Source organism: Carcharodon carcharias, chromosome 10, assembly GCF_017639515.1.
Source record: "Carcharodon carcharias isolate sCarCar2 chromosome 10, sCarCar2.pri, whole genome shotgun sequence".
Taxonomy (NCBI): domain Eukaryota; kingdom Metazoa; phylum Chordata; class Chondrichthyes; order Lamniformes; family Lamnidae; genus Carcharodon; species Carcharodon carcharias.
Window position 1 is genome coordinate 16,060,019 of NC_054476.1, and position 20,471 is coordinate 16,080,489.

General features: G+C 42.3%; 1 protein-coding gene across 2 annotated transcripts in view; it reads right to left on the bottom strand.

Annotated features, from left to right (window-relative positions):
• luzp2 (leucine zipper protein 2) overlaps positions 1–20,471 on the bottom strand; it is a 360,632-nt gene that overhangs the window by 128,495 nt on the left and 211,666 nt on the right. For both annotated transcript variants that reach the window (XM_041196750.1, XM_041196749.1), the window contains exons 6-7: positions 11,842–11,904; positions 11,668–11,730 (exon numbers count right to left, since the gene is read on the bottom strand). In XM_041196750.1, the coding sequence (XP_041052684.1) occupies positions 11,668–11,730; positions 11,842–11,904 (126 nt within the window). The remainder of the gene's footprint in view (positions 1–11,667; positions 11,731–11,841; positions 11,905–20,471) is intronic.

Sequence of the window (20,471 nt, forward strand, 5' to 3'; positions counted from 1 at the left end):
GAAGCTGTCAGATTGTCATAAACACCCAGCTGGTTCACTTATAGCCATTGGGGCAGGAACCCTGTTGTCCTTACCCAGTCTGTTTTAAGTACCCTTTGTAATGGCTCCTCGGTCAGGGCACTGCATGACAAGAAATGAATGCCAGCTTTGTCAGAGGTGCCAACATCCCAAAAATGAGAATAACAAAAATAGGGATGCAGGGTTGTGATTTGTGGGAGGTTCAAGGGACTAGCGTGAAAAGCCTTTATCTGTGATTGAGAACATGTGGGTCAAGGTTATGGTCAGTACCTCTACCATTTCTAACTTTACTTCCTTCAGCATCCTTGGATGCATCCCATTTGATCCTGGTGACATATAAAATTTTAAGTGTAACCAACCTTTCTAAAGCCTCTTCTTTATAATTTTTTTAGCCCATTTAGTACATCAAATACCTCCTCTTTCACTATAATTCCGGCATCATCCTCTTCCTTAGCAAAGACAGGTGCAGAATAGTCTTTTACCAAAGCAGTCATGCCCTCTTCCTTCATGCATAGATCCCTTTTTTGGTGAGGATCTGGAATATGTTGCCTGAGATAATGGTGGAGGGCTGCTTCAATCGTGGCTTTTACGGATAGATAACATATACATATCCATATCCGTACTTAAATACGGATAAGCATCTAAGGAGAAAACATTTGCAGAGCTATGGGGAAAGGGCAGGGAGTGAAGCTAGAGAAATTGGACAGAGCTGTCATGGAACAACCAGCCAGATGGCCTCCTTCTGTGTTGCAACCATTCGACTTATAGGAAGGCTCGTTTTAAACAAATTCAGCAAATTTTTTGTCTTTTCAGGGGGCTATTGTAAAAAATTCTATGCAGTTTGCAAGCCTGGGAAGATGTGATGAATGTTAAAATATCCACTGAATTCCTGTTTTTTTTCATGCAAAATGATTTAAAATGAAGATTCTAGAGAAGCTTCTGGCCATCTGGTATTCAAAGATGTATTGGTGAAGAAAACTCTGTGTAGGTGGAAGATTTCCATTCCACACTGTGTTATTTTTCACCATCTTGTGCGGAAGATTATTTGCAACTCTGAATCTATAAATATATGACAATCTTTCAGTAAAATTAACAAAGATCTAAAATTTTTAAGAGCTCCAACTGGAGCTGAATTGACTATTTGTTCCTGGATGTGGACACGAGTGGAAACTTCTTGGATCTATGCCAATATCACAGATACAGGAAATTAAGCCAAACTTCTTGAGCTAGCTTTATGCAGTCGTTTTCCTAAGAATTAAATAGGAGTCAAAATAAATAATTATATTCTTACATCAACGTTTCCCATATGCACTTATTTGTTAGACATCCAAATCCATGCTTAAATATTTGCATATATGCCTAGGGATTAAATATTTATATTCTCACATTTAGCTGTAGTCTTACCTCCACTGCTAACTGTTGTCTATGTGAACACACAGCACATCTGAGCATTCACCCACTTACCTAAAAATTAATTTATGTAATTGGGAGGAATTGTTTGGCCTGTAAAAGCAACATTTAGCATTATAATATGGACATCTGCGCATACCATTTGTGCTTCTTGGCCCCTGACAGATAATTACAATTTGAAAGTCTCTGTAACATTCTCTTTCTCTGACTGTCAAAAGTCTCTGTTGACTGTTGGTGAGACAGGCGTTGCTTGGATAACCATGCCTCAGTTGGCAGCAATATGTGGACCACTATGTAGGCACTGTTCAGTTTCCAAGAAGTCAATCATGCGATCTTGTTGCAGGGTTTCTGTACAAATTAAGGAAACTGGCATTTCGAAATAACAGTAGATGGACTAGTCATCAGTTGGACCCACCTATTACAGTTTTTCTAAATAATGTCTTTCATTATCATGTACACAGAATACACATTAAAGAAGCTATGTACTTTGAGTAGGTATTGCTGTCACTTAATTTCACCAGCTACCTTCGGTGTTTATCAATATGTTTAACAGTTGCACATAGATTGGCATCATCAGCAAGTTTTAATGACTGTGAGTTTCCACAGAGCTGCTCTCGAGCTATTTTTGTAACTTTGCAGGGAGTGCAGTGAAAATGGTTACACAGCCACCATTTCTAATGCTCTCCCTTCCAAAAGATTCATGAACAGCGATAGCAGCAATGGGTATAGGTGATGACTGGGTGCAACTCTTCTACATGCTGTTCCCATGACAGAGAACTTTACGTCCGTAGAATTATCCTCCTCCTCCTTCAGGTACCTTGCCCTAAGAGGGCGTTGCTGACCATGGACTTTCATGACGATACTTGGCAAAGTACTGCCTTCTGCAGTATTGCTGACCAGGAAACTTTCCTGTTCTGACCGCCTGCCATCAGCCGCATTGGAAGGACGTCCAGGCTGATAAATCACCCGTCTGGCTCTGTTATGAACACACCTTCTGCGGCCATCAAGTCTTGAAGTCAGATGAGAACCGGGAGCTTCTGGCCCAGAGTAGGGGCAGAATTTTACGGCAGTGGGGTTTCACGTTTCGGCTGTGGTCAATGGGATTATTAATGTCTCGCTGCAGGCCCGCGCTCTTAGAATTTTACATTCTTCCTTGGTCGGGGCAGCAGACAGTGGGGTGGGGGTGGGGGTGGGGATTGGGGGGAAGGAGGTGGTTGTAAACTTAGGTGCCACAGCAGTGGTGCAAAGTCCGTTGCCTACCCGTACCCATTGGTATTTTACTTATGGCAGGAGGGTGTTGGGCATTCTGCTCACCCGTGGGCCAACTGAGGCCCTTATGTGGCCAAATAATGGCTACTTAAGGCTGCCGCTATGATTTTGCCAGTGGTGGATGAGGCTGGTGACAAGTGTCCAGGATACCCAGTAAAAGTTGGCGAGCCTTGTGGCCTGGCAGAGGTGGACATGGGGTGGGTGGGAAGATTTCCTTCTCAGGCAACCTGTGCTCATCAGAGGCCCCTTTCCAAGGTATTTCTACAGCTCCGTGTTTCCTCCTAACCGCCCCCCCACCACCACCCCCCCCACCCCCCCCCCCAGCCCCCCCCCCCACCCCCCCCACCCAACCTGTCAATCCCAGTCCCCACCCCCTTCTCTGCGGCCTGCCAATCTGGACCTGGCAAGACCCCAGGCTCACCTTGTTCTGGGCTCCTGGCTGCCCTTCTTCAGGGGACTCGCCATAGCTTGAGCATGGCCACTGATCCAGGCGGTGCTGCTGGAACAAGAGAGCTGCTGGCTGGGGGACCTCCTCTCCAGCTAAACCAATTAATGGCCCAGTAGCGTTAAAATGGCTGTGGGGCGAACAAGCCAAGTGGAGGAGACATCACCCCTGACTTTTAGGCTGGGAGGCAGGGGGCCGCGGCCCCACATAAAATTCAGCCCATAGAATCATACAGCACAGGAGAAAGTTGCCATGACACTGCTGGCACTTTGAAAGACCAATCACTTAGCTCCATTTCCCTGCCTTTTACCCATAGCTCTGCAAATGTTTCCATTCCCAGTATTAATCCAGTTCCCTTTCTGCTTCCACCACCCGTCCAGGCAATATTTTCCAGATCATAACAAGTCACTGCAGTAAAAAAAAAAGGTCATCTTGGTCTCCCCCCTTTGCCAATCCCATGGCCAGAATCTTTGGGTCGACATGCAAGACCCGCTCGCTGATGCATAAAATGGCGCGTGGTGGCTTCAGGCATGCGTCCAAATGTCACCCCCCATCATTCCGATTTCTGTTCGGCGGGCATGCACCAGAGTTGGATGTGGGCCTACCAAACTGTCAAAGGCCTATTAAGGCCATTTAAATATCAATTAAAGTAATTAACGGAGCTGCCCGTCCAACGTTAAGGTTGGCAGGCAGGCGAAGAGCCCAGGCAGCCTTCGCATTTATCGTGAAACCTCATCCACGGGACATGCGTGAAAGACCACAGGCCCCGACTCAGCCTACTCCCCCCGCCCGCACAACTCTTCCAGGTGCACGTCACACTGGGCGGGCCAATTAAGGCCCACCCACATAAAGAGGCAGCTCGCAGCCAATCGCAGGACTCACCAGCCCACTCCCGCTCAGCGCCCACCTCCCCCCGCCCTGATGGGGAGAAAATTCTCCCCTATGTTCTCTGGTTACAGACACACCTGCCAGTGGGAACCAAAACCCCTCAATATTTCAGACATCTTTATTAAATCTTTCCATAACCTTCTGTGCTCTAAGACAAAGAATCCCAGCTTTCTCCAATCTCTCCACATCACTGAAATCCCTCACCTGTGATACCATTCCAGGAAACCCCCCAGGTAACTTGTCCAAAATTGTAACATGCTCTTCCTTGCTTCCTTTCTCTGCTGCCATTTCCCCCCTACAAGGTGTAAGAGTGTGCATCACACTTCAAAGCACCATGCGTGCAGGGTTAAGGCAATTATTGTCTGTTAAGTTAATTTTGAGAATTTGTTGAACATTGAACGGTAAGAAAAGCTATGATTCATGAACCAACAACCCAAACTAATCCAACCAACTAAACTGTTCATTTTAAAAATACTGGCAGTCACAAACTAACATACATCTTAAAGCAAATCTATGCATCATTTAAACTTTTGTTCAACTGTTTTTGCCTGCCATTTTCCTTACTTATTTAAGCAGATACATATAAGGTAGAAACAACATGTATAACATTGACAAAAAGAAAATGATACAATCCTGCACAAATCAATAAAGTCATTTAGTAAAGTAATCATTTCACACTCAAAATGCGTGCACTAACGATCCCCTCTACATGAAAGGACAACATCAGCAAAAAGCAATAAATTCACAGTGGGAAATATTTGTAATGATGTAAATAACTGGGGAAGGAGTGTGGCAGAAAGAAGCTAGAAAAGTATTTTGCATATTAATCAGATTTTGCAGCTTGCTGTTGGAGTCAAAGCGAAAATACATAAGTAATGGCTCATGAGTAACCAAAACTAAGATGATTCAGGGAAGGAAACACAAATTGTTATTTACATTTTAAAGTGGTAGGCAAATTGTATTATGAATATTACATTTCATGCCTGTATCTTTCAATATCAGTAATGTGTGATATTTTTCATCCCATGTCAGCCATAATACATGTCGATGCGGTGACTGTGCTGTGTAGTATTACAACAAAAACTTACATTTATATAGTGCCTTTAATGCAGTGAAAAGACCCAAGATACCCAATGGCCATAATGGCCAAGCTGATGCGGGACCACTGAAAAAAAAAATGTTTTTTTTTTAAATGTCAACTGAGAGTGACTAATCTTCTACAAAAATTTCAGATGCTGATTTTTATCAAATGCCTTCTAAAACTTGCACAAAATCACAAGATTGCATGATAAATATGGATATTGCCCAATGGTACCAGAGATAAGGGATTTCAGTGATGTGGAGAGATTGGAGAATCTGAGATTCTTTGTCTTAGAGCACAGAAGGTTACAGAAGGATTTAATAAAGATGTCCAAAATATTGAGAGGTTTTGGTTCATGCTTTCCTTACCTTCCATTGTTCAACAAATTCTCAAAATCAACAAATTCTCAATTAACATTGGTCCATCCAGAGTAAGAATAATCAACTGGCAGAGACCGGACTTCAATGGGGCAAGAACAGAGCTGGGCCCGATAGACTGAAACCAAAAGTTGGCAGGTAAAACAGCAGCTGAGCAATGGGCTACCTTCAAAGAGGAGACGGTTTGGGCACAGTCAAGGTATGTTCCCTCAAAAGGGAAGGGTAGGATAAACAAATCCAGAGCTCCCTGGATGATAAAGGAGATGGAAATTAAGTTAAAGAAGAAAAAGTTTGTTTCCAACAGGTGTCAAACCACAAACACAATTGAGAACCAAGCTGAATACAGAATGTTCAGAAGGTTTGTGAAAAAGTAAATATGAGAAGCAAAGAGGGAATATGATAAAAGACTGGCAGCTAACAGAAAAGGAAATCCCAAAGTATTCTATAAGTATCTCAATAGTGAAAGGGTGGTAAAAGGAGGAGGGCTGATTAGGGACCCAAAAGTGGATTTACACATAGAGGCAAAAGGCATGGCTGAGTTGTTAAATGCTTTACACCTGTCTTTTCCTACGAGGCAAATGCTACCCAGGCCATGGTGACAGTGGAAGAAATTCAGTCACTAGAAGGGTTTAAAATTGATAAGGAAGAGGTACTGGATAAGCTGTCGGCACTTAAAGTTGATAAGGGAGGACCAGATGAGATGTATCCAAAGACATTGAAGGAAGTGAGAGTGGAAATTGCAAAGGCACTGGCAACAATCTTTCAATGTTCCCTGGATTCGGAGGAGGTGCCAAGGGATAGGAGAATTGCAAACATCACACCCTTGTTCAAAAAGGTTGTAAAGATCTGCCCTGCAATTACAATCAATTTAACTATGGTGATTGGAAAACTTCTAGAAACAATTACTTGGGGTAGAATTAATAGCCGCATTAAAAACGTGGATTGATTCGGAAGAGTCAGCATGGATTTGTTAAAGGAAAATCATGTCTAACTAACTTGCTGGGGTTTTTTGAAGACATGACAGAGACGGTTCATGAGGGCAAGGCCATTGATGTGGCGTATATGGACTTCCAAAAGGCGTTCGATACAGTGCCACACAACAGGCTTGAGAGGAAAGTTATAGGTCATAGAATAAAATGGACAGTAGCAACATGGATACAAGGTTGGCTGAGGGATAGGAAACACAGTAATGGTTAATGGGTATTTTTTGGGCTGGAAGAAGGTTTGTAGTGGAGTTCCCCAGGCACCCGTATTGGGACCCTTGCTTTTCCTGATATATATAAATGATCTAGATCTTGGTGTGCAGGGGGCAATCTCAAAGTTTGTGCATGACACAAAACTTGGGAGAATTGTAAACTGAAAAGGACGGTGTAGGACTTCAAAAGGACATTGACACATTGGTGGAGTGGACAGATAGGTGGCAGATGAACTTCAATGTGGAGAAGTATGAGGTAATGCATTTTGGTACAAAGAACACGGAGAGACAATATAAAGTAAAGGATTCTATTCTAAAGGCAGAAGCAGAGAGACCTGGGTGTATATGTACATAAGTCATTAAGGTGGCAGGAGAGGTAGAGAGAGCTGTTTCTAAAGCCTACAGTATTCTAGGCTTCATTCATAGGGACATAGAGTAGAAGAGCAGGGAGGTTATGATGAACTTATATAAGACACTGGTTAGACCGCAGCTGGAGTATTGTGTATAGTTCTGAGTGCCACACTATAGGAAGGGTGTGAATGCATTGGAGAGAGTGCAGAAGAGTTTATGAGAATGGTTCCAGGGTGAGACACTTCAGTTATGAGAAAAGCTTGGAGAAGTTGGGACTGTTTTCCTTGGAGAAAAGAAGGCTAAGAGGAGACTTGATAGAAGTTTTCAAAATTATGAGGGGTCTAGACAGAGTAGATAAGGAGAACTGTTCCCACTCGTAAACAGATTGAGAACCAGAGGGCACAGTTTTAAAGTGTTTTGCAAAAGAAGCCAACGTAAGGTGAGAAAAAATTTTTTCACACAGCGAATAGTTAGGGCTTGGAATGGACTGCCTGGAAGTGTGGTGGAGGCAGGTTCAATTGTGGCATTCAAGAGGACATTGAATAATTATTTAAATAGAAACAATGTGCAAGGTTATGGGGAAAAGGCAGGAGATTGGCACTAAGTGAAAATGTTCAGAGAGCCGGTGCAGACACTATGGGCTGAATGACCTCCTTCTACACCATAATAATTCTGCCATTCTGTGATAATGAAGGTCATTTGCCCCATCTTATCTACAAAATTAATTAGTCCTTCCTACTACCCAGCTTTCTATTTCAAGTGTTAATCACTGTTTTACGTCAAGAAAAAAATGCTTGTCATACATTTGAAATTTGCCTTTTAACAGACTGAACTTGGGCCCTTTTGTCCTTGAAGGTGTGATTTGGTTTACTATAAAATATGTCATAAACCTCAACAAGGCTCTCCTTTCGGTCACTTGATTTCAAGGTTGAAGCTTCACTAGTTTTCCTCATCGTCTGACATTAGAGACCAGTCTTTTAGATTTTTTTCCGAATCACCTCCAATATACAAATGTTTCTTTTGTACTGCGGTGATCAATTCAATACGGAACATGGCACTGTGCTAGTCAAGCTGAGGAATGACCAAAACCCAGTGCAGTTTCAGCGTGATATCATCTGGTTTATCCTGTACAGATCTAGCAATATTATATCAACTGGATAGCATCAGTCCACGGATTCAATTACTGCCCCATCAGCTTGAATAGATTTCTGAGACTTTAGGGCAAATTCAATGCTTCTGCAGCAGAGCTGCCCTTAAAGGAAACTGGAAAATTGACACTGCAATATTGTGGCCCTATTTCTGCCCCTCACCCCCATCAAAACCACCTCCCTAACTGAGAGGGAAAAATTTACCCTATAATTAATGGATTATAAAATCACAATAATGATCATTTTTAAACTTATTGAACATGCAATGTATTTGATTTCTCATCAAGGGGATATTAGTGCCAAGGACTGGAGGGCTCCTCACTTACTGAGCAGGATTTTGAGTTCAGCGAGATGGTGCAGTCGATGGGTCCGGGAGCGACTGGGAAACCGGCTGCTGCCCGTGATCGGCCCTTGACCGCGATTTCATGCTGGCTGGCCAATTAACAGACAACCAGTGTGAAAGGTGCGCAGAAACGCTCAGCACTGCCAGTGTTGGGGTGGGAGGAAGGCAAGGGCTGAAGTCGGTGCGAGGGGGCACTCACAGAAAGCCCCCTGAATGCAGAGAGCTGCCTCAGGGGAGATGAAGAATTCAAAAGCCGTAAATATTTTCAAATGCCCAGAAAAAAATGTCCATGCACCAGGATCAGTCCCTTGGGGCAGGATATTGGGGGCGGGGCCCGCTCGCCGACGCGTAAAATGACGCGGGATGATGTCGGGCGGAACTCCTGATGTCACCCCCATGTCATTTCCATTTTCATGTCAGCGGGGGCTCAGACGAATCAGCTGTGCACCCTCCGACCTGTCAACAGCCAATTGAGGCCATTTAAAAACGAATTGAACTAGTTAAAGGACCTGCTCGTCCAACCTTAAGGTCGGTGGGCAGGCTGGGAGCCCTGGAGGGCTTCAGAAAAAGCCTGAAACCTCGTCCACGGATGGGATGAGGTTCCATGAGGATTTTTAAAAATGTAATAAAAGTTTAGTTAAAAGCGATGGACATGTCCCAACTCATGTGACAGTGTCACGTGTGGGAACATGTCAGGGAAATTTTATTTTTCTACATTTAACATTTTTAAATTTGGCGCTGATCTCCCTGAGGCAGCACTTAGCCTCAGGGAGTTGAGTCCACTCTTTCAGCACGCATGTGCCTACGAGCGCACCCTCGGCAGAGGGAATGCGCCCCTCCGCCCGCACAGGGAAAACACATAGCGCCTCCTGGCGGACATCACGCTGGGTGGGCCTTAATTGGGCCCGCCCACGTAAAATGGGGAGAATTTCTCCCGACGGGGTGGGGGTGGGGGGGGGGGGGGAGAATTCTGCCCCTGAATATGTGGCTGATGTAAATCCTGTCCAAACATTTTTATCTTTTTTTTAATTAATATCGGAAACTTCACCCCAAACTTGGATGAGGTTTCCTCAAAAAGGCAAAGGCCACTTGGCTGATTCACCTGCCTGCCAGCCATAACATTGGATGAATGAAAAATCGTCATTTATTAGTACATTAATAGTCTCAACTGGTGGTGGGTGCGCTGCCGACTCTTGCGCGCACCCACCCACTGAAATATCGCGCGAGTGTGTGATGACATTGCGCCCAACGTCATCACGCGCTATTTTGCGCTCGAGTGGGTCAGGGGCGCCATTGCGCCCAACGTCATCACGCGCTATTTTGCGCTCGAGTGGGTCAGGCGCGCACCCACAGGACGAGCGCAAAATGCTGCCCAATATTTCAGGCACCCAGTGTCATGCCAAACCTGCTTTAACACAACTGGACGCAAAGTAAAGTTCCTCATACTCTGCCCCAGGAATGTGCATCACGCACAACAGAAGAACATTCACTATTGCAACGGTGTGGCAGATATCCCAGTTCCCACATGACCACGTGAAGATAAAAGCAAAATACTGCGGATGCTGGAAATCTGAAATAAAAACAGAAAATGCTGGGAAAACTCAACAGATCTGACAGCATCTGTGGAGAGAGAAGCAGAGTTAACATTCCGAGTCAGTATGACTCTTCTTCAGAGCTAACGAGAAGTAGAAACGTGATGGAATTAATACTGTTTAAGAGGGGTGGAGCAGGTGAAGCTGGGTAGAGGGTCAGTGATAGGTGGGGGCTGAGAAGAGATTGACAAAGATGCCATGGACACAATACAAAGGGAGTGTTAAGGGCCAAAGAAGTATAACACACCACACCACACCAAGGCCAAGCGACGTTTCAATGAGGGCTAAATTTAAGGCACTTTTGTGGCCCTTGTCCCCGGAAAACTGGATTGAGATAACTTAAAGTTACTTAAACTGGAAAAAAAAATCATCCCATCAATCTAGGCTGGATTTGTAGAGTCAAAAAAATCATCTAACCCTACTCAATTCCCCTCTAAATGAACGCTGGTGACATCTTTTAAAATGGCCTTCAACATTATCCCTCACAATAAATTTTCAATTAAGTAGTCAATAGACATTCAATTGTTTTTTCTTGCTCTCTTGACCATTGAGGTATATTATACCAAACTGCATCCCTTCAATAAAAGCCATTTGTGAATCATTTAGGAATATTCGTCAGAAGCATGCAAATTTTTTACATTAACTTTCTCAAGGATTCAAAGGTGTATCCCATTGACAGTTATTTTCTTGAGTTTATTCATAACCCCTGCTTTAATGGCCTCCTTTAATGATGTTATACTATCTTGGCAATTTGACTGCGTCCGGAACTGCTACACTCTTCATTTGTCAATCTGAGGTCAGAAGTCCCTTTTACATAATTGTCATTTCCTGATTCTCTGTAAATTTTTTCTGATTACAGCTTTACAACTTAAATTTTAAAAAGCCTGAAACACTACTGCCTCAGTACTTAATCTTTTGAAATGTTTTACATTCTATGAGAAAAAGAGTAAGCAAATAATATTTTATCAAAACAAAAGCAAAATACTGCAGTTGTTGGAAGACTGAAATTAAAACAGAAAATGCTGGAATTTTTTGACATTTTATCAAAAATCTTCTAACATAATGCTGCTGTGATTAATTATACCATTATTTGCATTTTGAAGCCAAAAATATGTATGTTTTAATGCCTCACTTTGAGATAGTACAAAAAATAAATCCCTTACCTGAAAACTGAATTACTCCATGATTCACAATCTTTTAGTTTATTTAAGTAATTCAGTTTACTTGGAAAAAGAAATTCAGAGATATGGATACAAACCCGCCAAAGTTTGCCAAGATTTAACTTTGGTAGTTCTGTGTAAAGGGAGTTCAAGATAAATCATCCACCTTGTATGTTGACAGGCCAAAACTAAAGGACCGTGTTTCTTTATGATCAGCTCAGATTTTTCCACTGTCACATAGCAGCTTTCATTCACTTCAATGTTTGGAAAAAGCCATGAGTCCAGCAGCTTCAATGCCTCCTCTGAGGTGAAAGCAGCACTATAAGCTCTTATCAAAATGTTGCACATTACCTATGTAAATCACACTGACTCAAATGCTTATAGACTCACCTTAAAAATCAAATCCTTCTTCCCATAGCGTAGCTCCTTAAGCTGTGACTGGATTCTTTTGGACTGCAGAAGCAAGATAAGAAGGGATGGAAAATATCAGTTCTCATTTAAATGCCTGAAAATACCTTCAACTCATTCAAGTATGCACACCAAATCATTACGAATTAAACATACCTCCTCTGCATGAATGCCACACTGCTTGTTTCCAGACAGAAGTTTGTTTTTCAGACTTTTATTCTGTGAGAGAATTATTTCATTATTTAAAATTTCTTAAATTATTAAAGTAAGCAAGTAGGATAATATTTCACAATCACTTCGCACGGCTTATGCTATGTACCATGTATTTAACAAATGAGGGAGAAATCTACGGCTATTTCATTAAACTGCTCTTTAACATTTCAAAAAAGTAAATGTATCTGCATTTTTAAAAATTTATGCAAGAATAAGTTATGTTTTAGTTTTCTGATTGATTAGCCTGTAGGTGTATTCGCTGTCTGACTCTAGTCGATACTCATTTCTTTTAAGTGTTTCTAAATCCATCAAATCCTCACCATACTAAACAGATGAATGATGCAGAATAGTTCAACTTTGAATGATTTTTCCATAGAACTATCAATAAGAAATGCTGAGCTTCTCAGTTGTATGGATTCTAACTCAACACAAGTTTAAACTGAGGGAAAAGAGTCAACCCATTTTGATTTGCCTTGAGCAGTAAAGCAGGATTGTTAGGGAATCTCTAAGACAGAAAGGGAAGTCCATATTGAATGGTTTTAATTCAACTCAAAAATTATTACAATGCTGTGACTTACATTGGCACACGTTTAGTCACATTTTCCAATTCCTGTTTTAAACTGGCTCCTCTCCACAGTCCAATCTGAATTCAGTGGCAAGACATTGAATGTATTGTAAAGGCACTCAAAGTTACTTCCTCTGATATTCTTCTTATGCATAATCATAATGCTATTTTGCATGTCTACAAACGACAATATCACTATGGTAACAAAAAGCATTATTCCAGAAGAAGTGTCTAGTTGATTCAAGATTTGTTCCAGCAGTGAATGTATCCATGAGATGATGTTCCTTCTTGACAGGTTGACTTTGAAGGGCAGAATTCATTAATTTAAAATTAAGGAAAAAAACATTTTTGTTTTATTTCGCCATTCATTGTATTGTGTCAATAAGGAAACTATGGGGGTAGTATTGTCAACAGCATATCGTTCCTGACATTGTAACTGAAAGTATGCGCCACTTCCGCCTTCTTGTTATTTCCCATTTCTCACGCAAGTACAATTAAAATTGAAAGTGCAGTGCGGTGCACAGGAGACACATGCGATTCTGCAGTGGGGAGAAGCTTTTCTGTCGGGCAACTCACCATCAGCTGAAAATGCTGCAGCAAATGGTGGTCTACACAAGAGCCTCCTGGTCAAACAGGGAGGCTCTGCATCTTGGCTACAACTTTACTGCTCAACTCCATTGCCATTAATATAAGACTTGAGAACAAAAAGGTGGCATTAGTGTTCTTTCAAAATTATATTTCACTTGTAAATATTTCACATTACATTGGTTTCACTGCTTCATTGTTATTTGTTGAGTTTAGTTTAGGCAGAGGTCTAAATGTAATGTTAAGCCTCATGGTTGTCACACATTGATGGTTACAGGAGAGTTAGGGACATTTTGATCATTGTGGAAGAAACAATATTGTGTTTTTTTGTTCACGCTTTAATGAATGTTCACGTTAGTGGTCAATGTTGTACTCGCCACTCTGTGGGACATGGCTGGACTTGCAGACTCAGCTGGCCCTCCTTTCTATGAATTAGAAGGGACATTGTCCAAAATCATTCTCAGCGGGAATAATTGTAAAGTTGTAGGTGAGCTCTCCCCACTTCACTCCTCAATTCCCCTGGCCCCACTTCACACGACATCCCCACCCCGACCCCCACCACTAACTCATCCTTGTTCATCCTGAGCCTCCATGCAACCTACCATTCTCCTGCTCCCTTCCTTTATGCAATTGAATTAAATAAGGAAAACTGCTGACCTTACACAGAACTGCACAAAGCCAGCTGGTGGGCACCACCTTTAAACAAACCTGAACTGGGTGCCATGAGATTCTCATCCGCTGCCGGCTTTATCATGAAGGTAGGACGTAATTCTTTTAAAGGTTTTATGCTAATGATTATTCATGGCATGCAGTTGTAATACAGTATGAACACACCATAGGCTGTTGTGAAGCTTGACACACCACAAACACACTGTTGGCTTTATCTCCGCATCTCAACTCACCAATGGGAAATCAAGATTTTGCATCCCACCTAATTCCATGCCACATTTGCAGGTTCCACAAAACTCTCCCCCATGTGTTAGCAACACAGATTAAGACTGTCGTAACAAATTATAAACTGCGCATTTCTCAGAACTCCTAACTAGTTGGTGGGATCAAACTTAAAATTTAAGTGACATCTATTTACTTGAGAAGACCATCTGAATTTTATTGAATTACAGCAGATTGTTGTAATCCAGTCTATAAAATGCCAAAAGACTTTGCATATACTCAGCATATAAGTCAACCCCTCCACCTTTTCAGCTATGAAATACTACAGTTGTATTAGTGGTCAGTGCATTTTTAAGCCAAATCACCAAATAAAATGTTTTATTTGTGACTTAATTTCAAGTTCTTTCCAAGAAAGCGTTACTGAAGGAGGGTTCTGCCTCTTGGACTAGAAATGTGCATTTCAACTATATTGTGAAACTATTTAAAATAATTTCCACAATGTAGTTGAGAGGCACTCTTGAAGAACAACATTAGGATATGTGTTCATTAACTTTTCCTCACCCCAAAATTTAAATGAATGGCTAAAAGCTTGTTTGCACCCATTTTTTGATATTACTGTGGCCATTCCCATTGAGGCAGCTTGCTCAGCAGGAGACCTAACAGCATTCAAGGCTAGTACACTTTCCCACTAGCCTTTAGCTCTTAAAGGAAGCCTGCCCTTCTTGAAGGGACGTTGAACTGAAAGAAAGAAGGCTGCTGCTGCCAGTCAGTTCTGGATTGGAGAGAAGGGAAATGGAACACCAGAGCATAGGAAGGGTTCCACAGTTTACAGATGTGACACCGAAGGCCTTAATCTTGAGGTGGACAGCAATTTATGACGAATTTTCTAATAATGCTCCTGGTGCGAGCTTGCATTTTGTTCAATGGATATGCAACCTCCCGGCTCTATTTCCAATTGTGCCACCGGATCTCCAGTGTGCACTTAAAGAGGTGGGCGAGATCTCGCGTTTAATGTATAAACATCAGGCTGTCATTTTCAATCAAACAGAGTCCTCTCAGTGATGCACTGGACAGTTAGCCTAGATCATTCAACTAGCTTGCTTCAACCATGTCACATGTGGTTAAATAGAATCCTCTGCAGAAGCAATGGTCAAACTCCTTATTGTACTGTCCTTGGCCCTGTTCTTACACTTAACTGGCATGTCCCTTGGATTTAAGGAAAAACTGGCTAATGTTGTTTCTGCAGCAAGTGAATTAAAAGTGCTATGAGGACTATAAATTTTGAATACAGCACATTTGATTGTTGGGTTAGGCCTATTTTATGCTTCAGCTCTGCTACAGAAAGCATGATTCTTTCCAGAACACTCTCCATTTGCCTGGATGAGTGCAGCTCCAACAACACTCAAGAAGCTTAATACCATTCAGGACAAAGCAGCTCACCTGAATGGAACCCCATCCACCATGCTAAACATTCACTCCCTCCACCACTGGTGGACAGTGGCAGTCATGTGTACTATAAACAAGATGCACTGCCGCAGCTTGCCGAGGCTCCTTCAACTGCACCTTCCAAACCCACAATCTCTATCATCTAGAAGGACAAGGGCAGCTGATGTTTGGGAACACCATGACCTGCAAGTTTCCCGTCAAGTCACTCAACGTTCTGATGTGGAAACATATCGCCATTCCTTCACTGTCTCTGTGTCAAAATCCTGGAACTTCATGCCTAACAGCACTGTGGGTGTACTTACACCACCTGGACTGAAGCAGTTCAAGAAGATGACTCACAACCACCTTCTCAAGAACAATTAGGGATGGGTAATAAATGTTGGCCATGCCAGTGACACCCACATTCCAAGAATGAATAGAAAAAATGTGGAGGGGTTCAGTAGCAGAAGGTCCCACTTGTGCATCCCACCATTTATTTTAAGTCCCTTTATCTCATATAACAGCAATTTTTAAGGCAAGTTGAATACAGTTATTGGGAGATGTAATCCTGATTAATTAGTCCTCTTCAGGTGGCTGGTGGCCATCTGGCTCATGCTAGTCTTGGTAATAAAGAGGTGCTCAAGTGTTGATTTGAAGAAGAATAGTCAGAGCATATTTGATTAGATTGCCCATCTGGATTTGATAATTTATTTAATGCATCAAGAAAACATAGAGAACAACAGCTTTTGCCAAAAAACACCCTACGCCTCCAATAAATATCCTGAAATTTTCATGAGATGTAACAATTATTCATTCTTTAGATATGATTGCCAACAAGAATATTGTTACATATTCCAGTTGCTCTCCAGAAAATCATTTTTTTTTAAGTTTTAACACCTAACCTTTCTTAAATGAGTCATTAACACCAAGTACATAAGCAGTTAATATAAAAGTATAGATGACTATATGCTGAAATTACAAATTACTAGAAGCACCAGTTTATATACCTACAGTAATAGGCAAGTTAAAAACTAAACTTATGTGCCCTTCCTAAAGGGGATATGTTCAAATTAATTTTTGAGCCTATAAATACATTGAAAGTTGGCAGAAGGGAGAGGAAAGCAGTCAGGTTTTGTAACCTGCTCATGATAACTGATGAATGCATCATAAGGGTAAGCTGATAAAAATCCATGCCAATAATCACTGTCTGAAGGGAAACTTCATTAGGAAAAGAAGGTTCAGGGAACAGTAGGCATAGTGGTAAAGTTACTGGACTAATTATCCAGACATCTGAAATAATGATTGGGAGACATGTGTTCAAAGCCCAATCATGGCACTTGGAGAACTTCAATTTTAACTCAGTACAAGGCTAATCACAGTAATGGTGACTGTGAAAATACTGGATTGTCACCTGGTTCACTGCTGCCCTTTCAGGAAGGAAATCTATCACCTTTGAATGGTCTGGCCTACATGTGACTTCAGACCGACAGCAATGTGGATGACTCTTAATTGCCCTCTTAAATGGTCCAGCAAGCAAACTCCTCAGTTATTAGTGATTCGGAATGGACAGTAAAGGTTAGTCTTGCAAGTAATTAATTAATTAATTAATTAATACATTAAAAACAACCCTGACACCTGTAAACAATGCACACAACTAAGGGACGAATGCTAATGTGTTTAAGATTTTCAAGCAAACTAATTGAAATGTATTGCCTGTTAGCAGGATTAGAGGTTAACTGCTGATTTTGTAGGTTAAGACTATATAACTGGAATCAAATTTATAAGCTCAAGCACTCATCAATGTGTGTCAAATCTGGGCTCCTGTTCACTGACAGAAAAGCGAAATACTGCAGCTGATGGACATCTGAAACCAAAGCAGAAGATTCTTGAATCAGCATATCAGTCCGGAGTTCTGGAGAGAAGAGACAAGGCATGTTGTGTATAGCTTCTTACTTCAGCTTTGTTGCAAGGACCACAACCAAAGGGTCTTGTCCATTCTCTCCTCTGATGCTGCCTAACCTGTTCCGAGTTTCTTGAGGAAATGGATTATCCTTGCTGCCAGGTAAATAAATAATGTGAAAAACAGTTTTGAAAGCATATTACCAGTGCAATCTCTCTATATGGAGTGACTCTGATTGATGAGGTCAATGGTTAGTAAAAAAAATGGAGTACCTCAGCTTGAAAGGAGATGAATGATAGGGGATCATGTAAAATAGCAAAAAAGTTAATCCTAAATACTATCTCAAGTTAAATAATTATTTGCAGGATGAGGGAAGTGAGGTAGAAACTGCTAAAAGATGAGTGTAAGGCTATCGACAGGAAGCACTTCTATACACAAAGGTTAAGGGTCGTGAAAACAAGCTCTTGAAGCCTTTCAAATTGTGACAAGATACTCTAATGTGGGAGAATAGGCTTCCATGGAAGTTTGATCAAATAATCCTCCTCATCTGTAGTCATGCATGTGTCAAGTGTGATACTCCCTGGGTCATTTCTGTTCAACTTGGATTATTCAAAATTAAATACAAAAGTGCTGTGGTGCAGCATCAGGCTCCAACATTGCATCCTTACATAGATTCAGTGAGAGTTTTTTTTTTCTTTATTCTTTCCTGGGATGTGGGTGTTGCTGGTAAGGCCAGCATTTATTGCCTATCTCTAATTGCCCTTGATAAGGTGGTGGTGAGCTACCTTCTTGAACTGCTGCAGTCCATATGGTGTAGGTCGCCTCCTGACTCCCCAAAGCCTGTCCACTATCGACAAGGCTCAAGTCAGGAGTGTGATGGAATACCCCCACTTGCCTGGATGAGTGCAGCTCCCACAACACTGAAGACGCTGGACACTGTCCAGGACAAAGCAGCCAACTTGATTGGCACCACACCCACAAACATTCACTCCCTCCACCACCGACACACAGTAACATCAGTGTGCACTATCTACAAGATGCTCTGCAGGAACTCACCAAGGCTCCTAAGACAACACGTTCCAAACACACAACCATTATCATCTAGAAGGACAAGGGCAGCAGATAGGTGGGAACACCACCACCGGGAAGTTCCCCTCCAAGTCACTCACCATCCTGACTCGGAAATATATTGCTGTTCCTTCGCTTTTGCTGGGTCAAAATCCTGGGACTCCCTTCCTAACAGCACTGTGGGTGTACCTACACTACATGGACTGCAGCAGTTCAAGAAGGCCACTCACCACCACCTTCTCAAGGACAACTAGGGATGAGCAATAAATGCTGGCCCAGCCAGTGAAGCCCACATCCTGGGAATGAATTTTAAAAAAGGTACACACAATGCTGTTAGGAGGGAGTTCCAGGATTTTGACCCAGCGACAGTGAAAGAGCAGCAATATATTTCCAAATCAGGATGATGCCTGGCCTGGAGGGAAACTTCCAGCCAGTGGTGTTCCCATGTCTGTTGCCCATGTCCTTCTGGATGGTGGTGGGTTTGTTAGGTGCTACCTAAGGAGGCTTGATGAGTTCCTGCAGTGCATCTTGCAGATGGTGCACACTGCTGCTACTCTGTGTCAGTGGTGGAAGGACTGAATGTTTGTGGATGGAGTACCAATCAAGCTGGCTGCTTTGTCCTGGACAGTGTCAAGCCTCTTGAGTGTTGCAGGAGCTGCACTCATCCAGGCAAGTGGTGAGTATTCCATCGCACTCCTGATTTGTGCCTTGTAGATGGTGGACAGGCTTTGCGGAGTTATAAGCTAACTTACTCGTTGCAGGATTCCTAGCCTCTGGCCTGTTCTCGTAGCCACAGTATTTATATGGCTATGGAAGGAAGATCATTGATGAAGCAGCTAAAGATGGTTGGGCCTAGGACACTACCCAGAGGAATTCCAGCAGTGACGTCATGGAACTGAGATGATTGACCTCCAACAACCGCAGCCATCTTCCTTTGTGTTAGATATGACTCCAACTAGCAGAGAGTTTTCTCCCATTGACTCCAGTTTTCCTGGGATTCCTTGATGCCACACTTTGTGAAATGCCGCCTTGATGTCAAGGGCAGTCACTTTCACCTCACCTTGGGAGTTCAGCTCTTTGGTCCATGTTTGGACCAAGGCTGTAATGAGGTCAGGAGCTGAGTGGTCCCGATAGAACTCAAACTGAGCATCAGTGAGCAGGTTATTGCCAAGCAAATGCCACCTGATAGCACTGTTGATGACCCCCTTCCATCACCTTACTGATGATCAAGAGTAGGCTGATGGGGCAGTAATTGTTCTGCTTTCTGTGTACAGGACATAACTGGGCAATTTTCTACTTTGCCAGGTAGATGCTCTGTTGAAGAGTCATACGGACTCAAAACGTTAACTGTGTACCTCTCTGCAGATGCTGTCAGACCTGCTGAGTTTTTCCAGGTATTTTTGTTTTTGTTTTGGATTTCCAGCATCCGCAGTTTTTTGTTTTTATCTAGATGCCAGTGTTGTTGCTGTACCTAGTGTAATTAAGAGTCAATTACAATGCTATGGGTTTGTAGTCAAATGGAGGCCCCACTTCCCTCTTGGGAGCAGATGTTTTTACCACCATAGATGATGGTTGCAAAGGTTACCATTACTGAGACAAGCTTTATATTCCAAATTTATTAATGAATTTAAATTCCACCAGCTGCCATGGAGAGATTTGAACCCATGTTCCCAGAGCATTAACCTGGGCCTTTGGATTACAAGTGCAGTGATATTACTGCTGCACCACCATCACCCCATCAATACTGTTCAGAAGGCTGCCATTTAACCCATTACGTCTCTGATGGCTCCTTGGTGGAGCTATCCAATTCGTTCCATTCCCCTACTCTTTCCCATAGCTCTGTATTTTACTTCCTTCATATATTTAGTCAATTCATTTTTTAAAGTTCCTATTATATCTGCTTGCTCCACCCTTTCATGAAGCACATTTGAGATCATAACCACCTACCGTGTCAAAGAAAAGTCTCTTCGTGGCATCTCTGGTTCTTTTTCCAAATAATTCTATGTCCTCTGGTTACCAATCCTTTTGCCATTGGAAGCAGCTTGATCTTGTTTTTCCCATCAAAATCACTCATGATCTTGAACATCTCTATCAAATCCTCTCTTAACCGCCTCTGCTCTAAGGAGAACAACCCCAGCT